The 12628-nt window shown below is 37.0% G+C and overlaps 1 protein-coding gene across 1 annotated transcript in view; it reads left to right on the top strand.

Moving 5' to 3' along the window:
- NDUFS4 (NADH:ubiquinone oxidoreductase subunit S4) overlaps positions 1 to 12628 on the top strand; it is a 62592-nt gene that overhangs the window by 20802 nt on the left and 29162 nt on the right. The window contains exon 2 of the mRNA XM_081088999.1: positions 8894 to 8972. Coding sequence (XP_080945125.1) covers positions 8894 to 8972 — 79 coding nt within the window. The remainder of the gene's footprint in view (positions 1 to 8893; positions 8973 to 12628) is intronic.

The raw sequence follows: 12628 nt of genomic DNA, 5'->3' as shown, positions 1-12628 counted from the left end.
TGGGAGCATGCATTGTTTGATTTCTATTCTTTTAATTTGTTAAGATGCATTTCATAGCCCAGAATGTGGCCTATCTTGGTAAATGTTCCATGTGAGCTTGAGAAGAACATGTCTTCTGCTGTTGTTGGATGAAGTATTCCATAAATGTCAGTTAAATCCAGTTAATTGATGGGCTGTTCAGTTCAGCTCTGTCCTTACTGATGCGCTGCCTGCTGGCTCTGTCGGTGGCTATTAGAAGAGTGTGCAGTCTCCAGCTCCAGTGATGGATTTGTTTGTTTCTCCTCGCACAGAGTTTTTTCAGTTTTTGACTCATATATTTTAACATTCTCTTGTTTGGCTTGTGAACCTCAAGGATTGTTAATGTCTTCTTGGAAAATTGACCCTTTATCTTGATGTAATGCTGCTCTTTATTCCTAGTAATTTTTTTTGTTGGTTTGAAGCTCATTTTGAGAATGATATAACTACTGCAGTAAGATTTGATTACTATTAGCATGGTCTCTCTCTCTCTACTTTTAATCTATCTGTGTCTTTATATTTAAAATGGAATTCTTTTAGGCAACATGTAGTTACGTCCTGATTTTTTTTTAATCCACTTTGATACATTCTCTTTCAGTTAATTTATTTAGACCATTGTCATTTAAAGTGATTATTGATGTAATTGGTATTCATATCTGCCATGTTTATATATGCTGTTCTCCCTTTTTTGGGTGATTTCTGTCTTGGTTTCTAAGAATTCTTTCTATACTCTGGATATTAGTCTTTTATCTGCTATGAGTGTTATACTTATTACCTCTCATATTTCCTTATTTAGTTATAGTGCCTTTTGTTCAGAAGTTATTTTTCTTTTTCATTTTGTGGGTATCATTTCTTATTAGGAAAACTTTTCATCCTAAAATTTATAAAAAATTCTTATATTTTATTCCAGTAATTGACACACACAACACATTGTGTTTGTGCATCTATCAATCCATGTAGAATTCTTTAGTATCTGATGTAAATATTTTTTGAGGTTCAGACATTTTTCTTCCATGAAAGAATAGCCATTTGTCTCAGTATTATTTCTTGAATAGTCTAGCCTTTCACCACTGATTTGAAACTGGAATTTTATTATATACTAACTAGAGGCCTGATGCACAAAGATTCATGCAAGAATGGGCCTTCCTTCCCCTAGCTGCCGGCACCGCCTTCGCTTTTGCCTGAGCTGCCTTTCCACCTTTGTTCCTGCCCGGAGCCACCTTTCCACCTTCCCACGCTGCCCAGAGGCCGGGAGCAGCTGGGGCGGTAGGAAACACTTGCGTCGTCCCCATGGCGACAACACAAGTGTCCCGCCCCACCCCTGCCGCTTGGTGCCTGTGTATGCAAATTAACCCGCCAGCTTTGTGGGGTTAATTTGCATACTCACTCCTGATTGGCTGGTGGGTGTCATGAAGGTATGGTCAATTTGCATCTTTCTCTTCATTAGTGTAGATGTACAGATCTATAGAATCTGACCTATACTACTTATTTGATGTGTTCTGACCTGTACTACTTATTTGATCTATGTATCTGTGCCTATGCTCACACCATATTTTAATTATTGTATTATATTAGCTGGCAAGGCAAATCTTATAGTTGTTCAAATGTTCTTGATTATTTTTGTGAATTTTTTCTTCTCTATGACAATCATTTAATTTTATAAAAATTCTGCTGGAATTTTTGTTATAATTAATTTGTAGATTAATAACTGACATCTTTGTGGTAAATTTGCTTCCAGTTATTTAGAAGACATGCCAAAGAACAAGCAGCTCAGTTCCTTCCTTTAAGGCAGTGGTTCTCAGCCTTGGCTGTACATTAGAATCACCTGGGAATCTTTTTAAAATCCTGATTTCTGGGCCTCCTCCTCCGGAAATTCTGTTTCTTTGTTACTCATGTTGTGGCCCCATCCCATAACAAAGAAACAGAATTTCTGGAGGACGAGGCCCAGAAATCAGGATTTTAAAAAGATTCCAGGTGATTCTAATGTGCAGCCAAGGTTGAGAACCACTGCTTTAAGGCTTTCCAAACCAGGATTGCTCAGTAATTTAGCTGTTAGTAAGTGTGAACTTGTCATATGCTTGTTGTGTTTTGTAATATAGTTACAATCATCACCAGAACATTTATATTCCTCATTCCCTTTATGTTCACCTTATTTCTATTTATTTTGATAACCTAGTGCTATAAACTTGGATGTGTTTTTCTCTCCTTTACTTGATATTTTCCATCATGCCCTCCAGTTTCCCTGTTACCACCCTCGGAAACCTTGCCCACATTCTCCTCCTTATTACTCCTCAATATCATTTCAAAGCCTGGTATGTGAGCATAATTACCCTTATCCTCTTGCACAAATTTTTCCTTCGTCTGTTGGATGACTCTCAAAGGATTAGTTTACGTTTCTGGCTTGGGTTGTGTCCAGAGGCACAGTTGCTATTAGTCCTGCTGCAAGTTCCACCTGGCTCGGAAGAATGGGGAGAAAGACATCTCTGAGCAGGAGATTTTTGCTTTTTACTGACTTGGCCAGTTGGACACCTTAAGTTATTAAGTGCTGTGCATGAAGATTAGAAATTATTGTGATAAATGAGTGAGAATCAAAGAACTTATTTGTGAATAAAGTATCTTCAGTTATTTCCATTGAACTTAACTAAAGTAATTGTAGGGTCTCTTTCTTTCCCTTTACTTCACGTTATTTCCAGAACATTAAACTAGATCCTTGATCTCTCCTCTTTAGTTTTCCATTAACAGTTAGTTCTTTCTGGTTTCTCTCGAGTGAGTACAATATGTTGAAGACAGTTTAAATTTTCTCTCTTGTTTTAAGATATTGAAAAGCTTCAAGATCAACATGAAGATGCTTGACCCAGGAATCAAAAAAAATTTTTAAATACATTTCTTAATTGATTTGAGAGAGAGAGAGAGGACGGAAGAGGGAAAGAGAAACATTGATGAGAGAGAAACATCGATTGGCTGCCTCCTGCATGCCGCTTACCAGGGATCGAGCCTGCAACCTGGGCATGTTCTCTGATTGGGAATCAAACCTTCCACCTTTTGGTGCATGGATCAGTGCTCAACCAACTGAGCCACACTGGCCAGGGCAAGATTAACATTTTTAATTTTTATTAATTGATTGATTGATTTTTAGGGAGAGAGGAAGAGTGGTAGGCAGAGAAAGAAAGAGAGGGATTTATTCTATTATTTTAAAAAAATACTTGTTTTTTTAAAAATAATTTTTAATTTATTTATTTTTTAATTTATTGGTTGATTGATTTTAGAGAGCAAAGGAGAAGAGAGAAACATAGATTTGTTGTTCCACTTATTTATGCATTCATTGGTTGATTCTTGCATGTGCCCTAACCAGAGATCAAACCCACAATCTTGCCCTATCAGGAGAGCTACCCGGCCAGGGCCCTATGTATCAACATATTTTAAGCTTGAGGTAATTATTGTGACATAGAGACTAAGTATATATTATTATTTTATTATTTCAGTTAGGACAGTGGTTCTCCACCTTGGCTGCACATTAGAATCACTTGGGAATCTTTTTAAAATCCTGATTTCTGGGCCTAAGAAGCAGAATTTCTGGAGGATGAGGCCCAGAAATCAGGATTTTAAAAAGATTCCCAGGTGATTCTAATGTGCAGCCAAGGTTGAGAACCACTGGGTTAGAATTTTTAGTAATATTTTCTTACAGTTTAGTATGGAACTGAACACATGCTGATTTAATGTGAATTTGGGTTCATTCAATTTGCAATAAATTGACAGCAAACATAATTGGCTTTAATGAAAAGGCTAAGGATTAATTGATTTCTTAATTTCTTAGGATTAAGAATTTTACTCTGTCTAGAAGTCCAGCAGGTCATTTCTGGTCCTTTGAAGTTACTGGTTCAGTTTTAATATTTTTAAAGCCATATTCGTATATTTATAGGGATGTTTTTGCTATCTATCGTTCAACACAAAGTACACCAATACTCACCTGAAAACAACAGCAACCATTTGTTTTGCTCACACATTGGCCACTTGGGCAGGGTTTGGCAGGGAAGCTTATCTCTGCCCCACATGGTGTCCCTGGACGGCTTAGCCTGGGCTAGTGTCCCCCAGTTCACTCACAGCCGGCCAGGGGGTGTGCTGCTGATTCCTCGGCAAAGGTCTCTCTGTGGCCAGTGTGGACATCCTCCTGATAGAGTGGCTGGGTTAGGAGGATGATATCCCAGGAAACAGTGTTCCAAGAGAGAGGAAGTGGAAACTGCCAGGTTTGCTAAGGCCTGAGCCTGGAAACACGCATTGGCCCACGTTTGTACTGTATTGATTGAGCAGTCCCAGAGGTCAGGTTTTAGGAACCAGGAACACAGAACTCTTAGCTCTTGATCGGATGGAGGAGTATAAACAGTTTTGGAGCCATGCTTTCAACTGCTATAATGATAGGGGAATATTGCCATTCTTAATTGATAAGGTTAATTTGCTTCAAGGGGAGAATAGTGTTGAAACTTGGAGACAGTGATATTATTTCTATTCAGATACTATTTTTCAGTACAAATGTGTGTGTTTTTTTATTTTTTCACAACTTTTTGAAGTATTAAAAACAGTATTTGCAAGACATATGTGAGGAAAACTAGAAAACTCTGATGAAAGAATAAGAAGAGTAATGAATGTATATGGATAGGAAGACACGATATTCTTAAGATGTAAGCTCTGTTAGCTTGATCTATAGGCTCAGGAGCAACCATTGTCAGAACCTCTGTAGATACTAAGAAACTTATTCTAAGTTTATATAGAAAGTCAAATGATACCAAATATGGAATATCATAATGAAGACGAATAACGAAGTCAGAGGAATGACACTCACTTCAGTATTCAGTGCAGAGCCACAGTAATCAGGACACTGTGGGGGGAGTCAAGGGGCACAGGTCAGTGGGCAGAATCGGTAGCCCAGAAACAGACTCTGAAATAGAGTCAGTGATGTTTGGGAAAGGAGCAAAGGCAATCCAGGGGAGGAGAGAGCGGAGGTGGGACTGGGACTTACCCACATGCCGAGAATGAATCTACACACTGGCCTCATGCCTCCACAAACGTGAACTCAAAATGGATCCTAGGCCTAAATGTAGGAAACAAAACTACCAAACTTCTGGAAGATAACATAAGAGAAAATGTAGGTGACTTTGATTTGCTGCTGAGTTTTTAGCTATAACACGACATGCACGATCCATGAAAGAAAAAATTAGACGAGTTGGACTTCATTGAAATTATAAATTTCTCCTCAGTGAAAGACACTTTAAGAAAGTGAAAAGACCTACAGAGAGAATGTTTGTCAAACACATACCTGATAAAGAGATCTAGCCACAATATACAAAGAACTCTTAAATTCAACAATAAGAAAACAAATGACTTCATTAAAAAATAGGCAGAAGGACTGAACAAACACCTCACCAAAGAAGATATGTAGATGGCAAATAAGCATATGAAAAGGTACCTCAACATATGTGCACAGGGAACTGAAAATTAAAACAACACTGAGATGCCACTACACATCTATTAAAATAGGTAAAATCCCAAATAGTGACAGCACCAAACACTGGCAAGAATGAAGTGTGACCAGTAAGTCTTTTTTTTAAAAAAAATATACTTTTATTAGTATTTTTTTTAGAGATAGAGAAAGGGAAAGGGATAGAGAGGTAGAAATATCGATGAGAGAGAAACATCAATTGGCTGCCTTCTGCACATTCCATACCGGGGATCGAACCCACAATCTGGGCATGTGCCCTGACTGGGAATCCAGATGGTGACCTCTTGGTCCATGGGCCACCGGCCGGGCCTGACCAGAAAGTCTTATTCATGCTGGTGGGATGCAAAATGTACAACTACTTTTGAAGACAGTTTGTCAGTTTCTTACAAAACTAAACAGTCTTTTTTTTTCTTTATATTGAATTTATTGGGGTGACATTGGTTAACAAAATTACACAGGTTTCAGGTGCACAGTTCCACAACACATCATCTATACCAGTGATGGCGAACCTTTTGAGCTCGGCGTGTCAGCGTTTTGAAAAACCCTAACTTAACTCTGGTGCCGTATCACATATAGAAATTTTTTGAAATTTGCAACCATAGTAAAACAAAGACTTATATTTTTGATATTTATTTTATATATTTAAATGCCATTTAACAAAGAAAAATCAACCAAAAAAATGAGTTCGTGTGTCACCTCTGACACGCGTGTCATAGGTTCGCCATCACTGCCCATACTCTCCCCCACCTTCCCCTGCGCACCCTCCCCCAGCAATCACCAAAATGCTATCAGTGTCCATGAGTTTTCTCTCTTTTTTTCTTTTGTGCTCAATCCCTGCACCCCCCAACCTCCCCCCCAACAGCTGTCAGCCTGCTCTCTGTCTCTGAGTCTGTCTCTGTTTTGCTTGTTAGTTCGTTTTGTTCATTAGAACATACAGTCCAGCAATTGTGTTCTTAGGGATTTGCCCAAATGAGTTACAAAAACCTGTGCCTGAGTGCCTCTAGCAGAAACAACCCAAATGCCCATCAGCAGATGACTGGATAAACAAATGTGGTAGATATGTTTTTGAAAGTTTAAACTCCTTAGATTTTTAAAGAAAAACAGATTATGAGTTTAGAAATTATTATGTAGCATTTCCATAGGGGATTATTAAACTTGAACTATACTCATTTTCATTTATTAGAATCAAACTCATCACTAGATGAAACTTTAGAGCAACAAGTTCTCATTTTACAAATTTACAAAGAGTGAAATTGAGATGCAGAGAAGTTAAGTGATTTGCTCATAGACACAACTAGTAAATAATAAAATCAGTTGGAAATAAGCTCTCTTGATATCCATATCATTTTCTTACAGGAAACTTGACCGAAAAGTACATATAATAAATGGCTTGTACACTCAATAATGGTCATTGATAATAACAGTCATAGCCCTTAGGAATCTGTAAGAGACCTGGCTATGTGAACAAGCCAGCTGACAAAACAAATAGTGGACAGAGGTAAACTACTGAGGCAAATAAAGTTTCTGATTTTCTAAAAAATGGGAACTAAATAGCAAAGTGAAATTACCATTTGTTTACTGATGACTGCAGATTAGTCATCCCTACATGTACACTTAACTTTCTAGTGTTATGATACATTGCCCAGTAAAATATGATTACTAACATTTTGGCAATGTTTGCTTTTGGCTATTGTGAATAATGCTGCAATGAAACTGGTGCACAAATATCTGTTTGAGTTCTGCTTTCAATTCTTTTGGGTATATACTCAGAAGTGGAGTTGCTGGATATGATGGTAATCTGTTTAATTTTTAAAGAACTGCCATACTGTTTTCCGTGGCAGCTGCATGATTTTATGTTCCCACCAGTAGCATACAAAGCTTTCAGTTTCTCCATATCCCACCAACACTTGTTTTTATATCCATCCTAATATATGAAGTAGTATCTCACTGTGGTTTTGATTTGCATTTCCCTAGTGCTTAGTAATGTTGATCATATCTTTCTGTATTTATTGGCTACTTGTAGGTTTTTGGATAAATGTCAGTTCAAGTATTCTTCCCATTTTTAATTGGGTGCTTTGCTTTTTGTTGTTGTTTGATTCCCTCTTTTGAAACCTAAGAATTATCCCTACTTACTGATTTGTAGAAGCTCTTGAATCTATTTTGGATATTGAGCCTTTACTTTCTTATTTTGAAAATATTTTCTTCTTGTTATGTTTTATTCTTCATTTACAGTACCTGTGGTTTAGAAGTTTTTATGTAGTAGCTTCTGCCATTTTTTTCCTTTATACTTTCTGGGTTTTGTATCTTAATAATGTTTTTATACTCTAAATTATTAAAAATATTGCCTTTACTCCTACCATTTCATTGATGAGACTTTTTACAGACTAACCAGCAAGTAGATATTTGCTATATAATTCACATTTAATTTGAATTTAACCATAGATTATATTTTGTAGATATGACAAATTCAGTGCTGTGTTCATAATGAACTCTGGATCCTTGCTGCTACTTTAACTATCAACAATTGGAGGAAAATGTTTTCCCACAGCTGAGACTTGATTTTTTAAAAATCAAGACAGCAATCAAATTGTTGTCTTTATGCTTAGAAATTAGTTACCTAAATAACCCCCCTTGTCATATATAAATTCATATATGTACGCTCATATGTTTTGTGTGCTTTTTTACTTAAGTAGTTTTTTCCTGAAATAAATTATATGAATATATTGTTTCAAATAATAAAAATCCCTATATGTGCTCTCTTTGCAATCTAACCTATCTTAAAAGGTTTTTTCTTATAAAATTTTTAATTGTGACATTTAATTCTTTCTGCTAGATGTTAAATAAAAACACTTTTCATCTTTTATTGTGTTACCTTTTAAATATAGTCTGATTGAAATATGAGAATATTTTGTCTGTGTCTTTGTTTATAATAGCTGTCTGTTTATAGAAAATGATATAATAGCTTTATTTTATGATTAGTTGGACATTAATTTAAAATTATGAAAGATATCTATAAAGTACATATACTTTTTAAAAAATATATTTTTATTGATGTCAGAGAGGAAAGGAGAGGGAGAGAGAGATAGAAACATCAATGATGAGAGAGAATCATGGATCGGCTGCCTTCTGAATGCCCCACATTGGGGATCGAGCCCACAAACCGGGCCTGTGCCCTGACCAGGAATCAAACCGTGACCACCTGATTCATAGGTCGACGCTCAGCAGACAGAACTAATGGGGGAGGAAAGTGACTCCTGTGACCTCCTCTCTTCCTATTTCTCTTGATAAGGTAGTGTTGTTAGAGTAGCTTGTCTCTGTGATGTTTGTCTGCCTCTCTTGTCCCTGTGCGTGGATCATTTTTTAATTTAAAATTTTGCACTGCAGGTCGTTGAGCACTTCCACATGGAGGTTGGCACAGGACCAAACTCGAGACTCGCAACTCATAACAGTTGATGAAAAATTGGTAAGAATTTTTTATATACGCTGCTAGGATTCTGCCTTCAGGGTTATTCTTGTACAAGAGATTTTAAGAGGGGTGTTTTGTGGGAAGTGATGTGAATTTGACTGTCCGAATTGTATGTAAATTTACTTTAAGAAATATTTGTCACAAAATGATAAAGATAATTTATGTTAAGCATTATACACAAATATTAAGTCATACAAATATTGAGAAATTAAAATTACAAAAGGCTTCCATTTTTTGGTGTTTATAAGTAGCAATTAGAACATTTTTATTTTTATAATGCATGCATTATTTTTTATTTTCTCGGTTATTCTATTTAATTAAATTGTAAGGTACCAGTACTATTTAAAATTAAGTATATTGAGTTTTTCTGGAATCAGTTGTTTTTGTGTGTATACATCCCATTTCACATTACAAATGAGAGATTACAACTAGCAACAAATAAATAATGTTCTTCACAACAGAAAGAATTTTGGTAACCATGACATAAAATTTTCCAATGTGTGGTGGCATTTTACATGCAGCTTGTTATTGATGCTTATATTATATGATAGTATAAATTTTGTAAATGTCGTAAGACTTCCAGTAAAAATGTGAAGTCGTATTTTCATTTTTACCTGGCTTACCATTATCAAATATATGGGTATGTTTCTTAACTACTCCCTTTCTAATCGTTGTATATTCTTTTATTGCTCAAGTTTGAGCCTATGAGCTTAATTTAAATAATCGGTCACACTTAAGTTTCTATTTGCACCATTAAAGATCTAAATAGGAAAATAAATAGATAAGGAAACAGTAAGGAAATCCCTAAATATCTTAGGTTTAAGGCTGGCTGATTTGAACTTTAAAACCAAAGGATAACCAAAATAGTCTTTTTAAAATGCTGGTTTTGTCATCCTCTTCTGGAAAATCTTATGGTGCTTCTTATTGACCTAAGAAGAGTAACCATTAAAACCCTGACATGGTCTCTGAGGCCGTCCTCTCTAGGTTTGCCTGGTCCCACTCTCTCTGTCCCCTTTGCTCTGTGCCTGTGACTTGCTGTTCCTTTTCTGCTTCAGGGCATTTAGATTCCAGTTCAGTCTGCCCAGCTGCCGGTACCAGTCCCCCAGCTTTTCATTCAGTGCCATGTGCTTATGCTCCCCGTGTTCACCACCGAGGCCGCTTCCTCAGGTGTAGAAGAATTGAGGCAGGAATGGAAGAGGAGGAGGACTCACCGGGCCATGTGTTCATTAATGAATGAGGATCCTCTTTTAATGTTTCTACTGCATCTCTTCTAAGCCCCAAGAGACTGCCTTCTTGTCCCAGCACATGGGGTTTACTCTCTGTAAAATTTTCAGCGTTTACGAGTGATGCTTCTAAGTTCTGTTCTCTCTAGTTTGGGTGCGTAAGTCAGAACAGACACCCCTCTGTTGCTCTAGACAAGGTGCTGTGAAGCTCTGAGTGTTATGTTTTTCATTGTCTCACAAATCAGTTGCATATTTTTAATGAATTTTGTTGCCCTGTATAGATTTTCTCCAGCTTTGTTATGTCTTTCTTGAAGTGTGTGCTAGTCAAAATATAGGTTTGATATGCCAGCTAAAGTCAATTGAGGTCTTATGTGTAATTATTCATAGTTATTGAGGTCATATTTAATATGGATAGCTGAAACCCTTAGCCATTCATTTAAGTTTATATTAAAACAAAAGTATTAAATAATCATATAGGTAACGTAGTGCTAACAAGGGTTTCGGCGTTTTTGGCTCCTACATATGATCAGATGAAGGCTTCAGTGAGTAGCATAATGACAGGACCGGGGGATGGAGGGACTTACAGCAATGTTGAGCAAGTGGAATTGATTAGATTTGCATTTTGAAAAAAAGATTCTAAAAATATATATCAGTATTAATGATGAAAATATTTCAAAAGGTGATGTAAAAGAAGATGTGGAAACCGCATTTTAATGTTATTATTCTATACTATAAACCAATTTATTAACTTAGGATACCATTTTTCTTAACCACTCAACATCCTATATAATAAAAGGCTAATATGCAAATCAATTGAACGGCCCAACGACCGGTTGCTGTGACGCAAGCTGACTAGCAGGGGGCAGACCCTCAATGCAGGAGCTGCCCCCTGGTGGTCAGTGCACTCCCACAGGGGGAGCGCTGCTCAGCCAGAAGCCCTGAGCCAGGCTCACAGTGGTGAGAGGGCACAGGTTGGGCTGAGGGACTCCCCCCACCCCTGGCTTCACAAATTTCGTGCACTGGGCCTTTAGTTAGTTATATTTGTACCTGAAATTGGACAGAAACTAGAATCTTAATTGTGTGGTAAGGGAATTAGCCATTCTCATGATTTCTATTGGATATCTTATGTGATGTAGTTTAAAAATTAATACAGGTGGTGCCTATTAAGCATGTGGACTAAACTTAATTGGGGGTTAGTTTTAGTGTTTATTTTCAAACCAGAGGATAACTTTAGATGTTCCCTAGTTACATTATTGAATCTATTTTTCATTTAAAATATTTTCAACCTTTTATTCAAGAGAAATCTTATGTGGGACTCTAACAAGTAATAAACTCGATGAAAGCTGAATTTGCTGGAGGGTGAGGGCTGGGAGCCCGAGGGGCGATGCAAGCTTTCCTTAGGACAGCGGTTCGCAGTGTGGTCTGGCTGGGAGCCCAGAGCCCTTGCAGGAGGTCGACAAAGTCAGACTATTTTCCTAATCAGACAAAGGCTTTTTAAAGTCCGTTTCACTTAACATTCTTGATGAAGCAGTAAAAATGATTAATATTTAAAAATCTCCACCCCACATACTCATCTTTGTATTTCCCGTGTGGCAAAACAAGAAGTATTGTGCATAAGACACGCCTGCTGCTTGTCCCCAGGTATCACTGGGGTCTAAGGATAACTGCTTGTGTTGCTGCGTTGCTGTTGCACATTGAAGCTGGCCACTTGCTTCTTGGAGCACCTCTAATTGCAAAAACAATAACAGGTGACAGAGTATGGTTTTCCAGCCTTCAGCACACGGCAGACATTTTCTAGAAAATAAACCTGCTGCTTCAAGGAAGCGTTACCCATGATAAACTTCCAGCTTCCAAGTAAAAATGAGAATTTTTGAACTTGATTCTGCCACTGATCTGATTGAGCCTGACAACTTCCCAATAAAGACTGTTGTGATGGTACTGGTGGTGATGTTCAGGCATGTGATTTAGGAGATTAGGTAGTGAAATGTGCTAACATTAGGAAGATGGGCATACCTCCTGTGAACCAGTGTTTTCCACATGAGCAATGTATGATGTTATAAAATCATGCATGGGTAAAACTTTGCAAGATAGAACAATGCTTTTAATGTGAGGATGACAATATTAAGGCTATTAAAATATTGCTCCCTTTTCTAATTACATGTCTTTTTTAGGATGAATTTTCTTCATATAGTTCAAGCAAGATAGCTTAGTACAACAGTTTGGACATAAGAACAGATGTTAGAATTAACCTGTCTTGTGTTAAGCTATTCATTAGAGATTTTCAAAAATGCTTATCAGTTGTCCCTCTTCTCACTAAATTCTTTAGCTTTTGAAAATACACATAATAATATTATCCTATATAATAAAAGGCTAATATGCAAATCGACCAAATGGTGGAATGACCGATAGCTATGACGCACACTGACCACC

Source organism: Myotis nattereri (genome assembly GCF_964212035.1).
Source record: "Myotis nattereri genome assembly, chromosome: 4".
NCBI lineage: Eukaryota > Metazoa > Chordata > Mammalia > Chiroptera > Vespertilionidae > Myotis > Myotis nattereri.
Note: the sequence above shows the minus strand (reverse complement) of the source record. Positions and strands in the feature narration are given on the sequence as shown.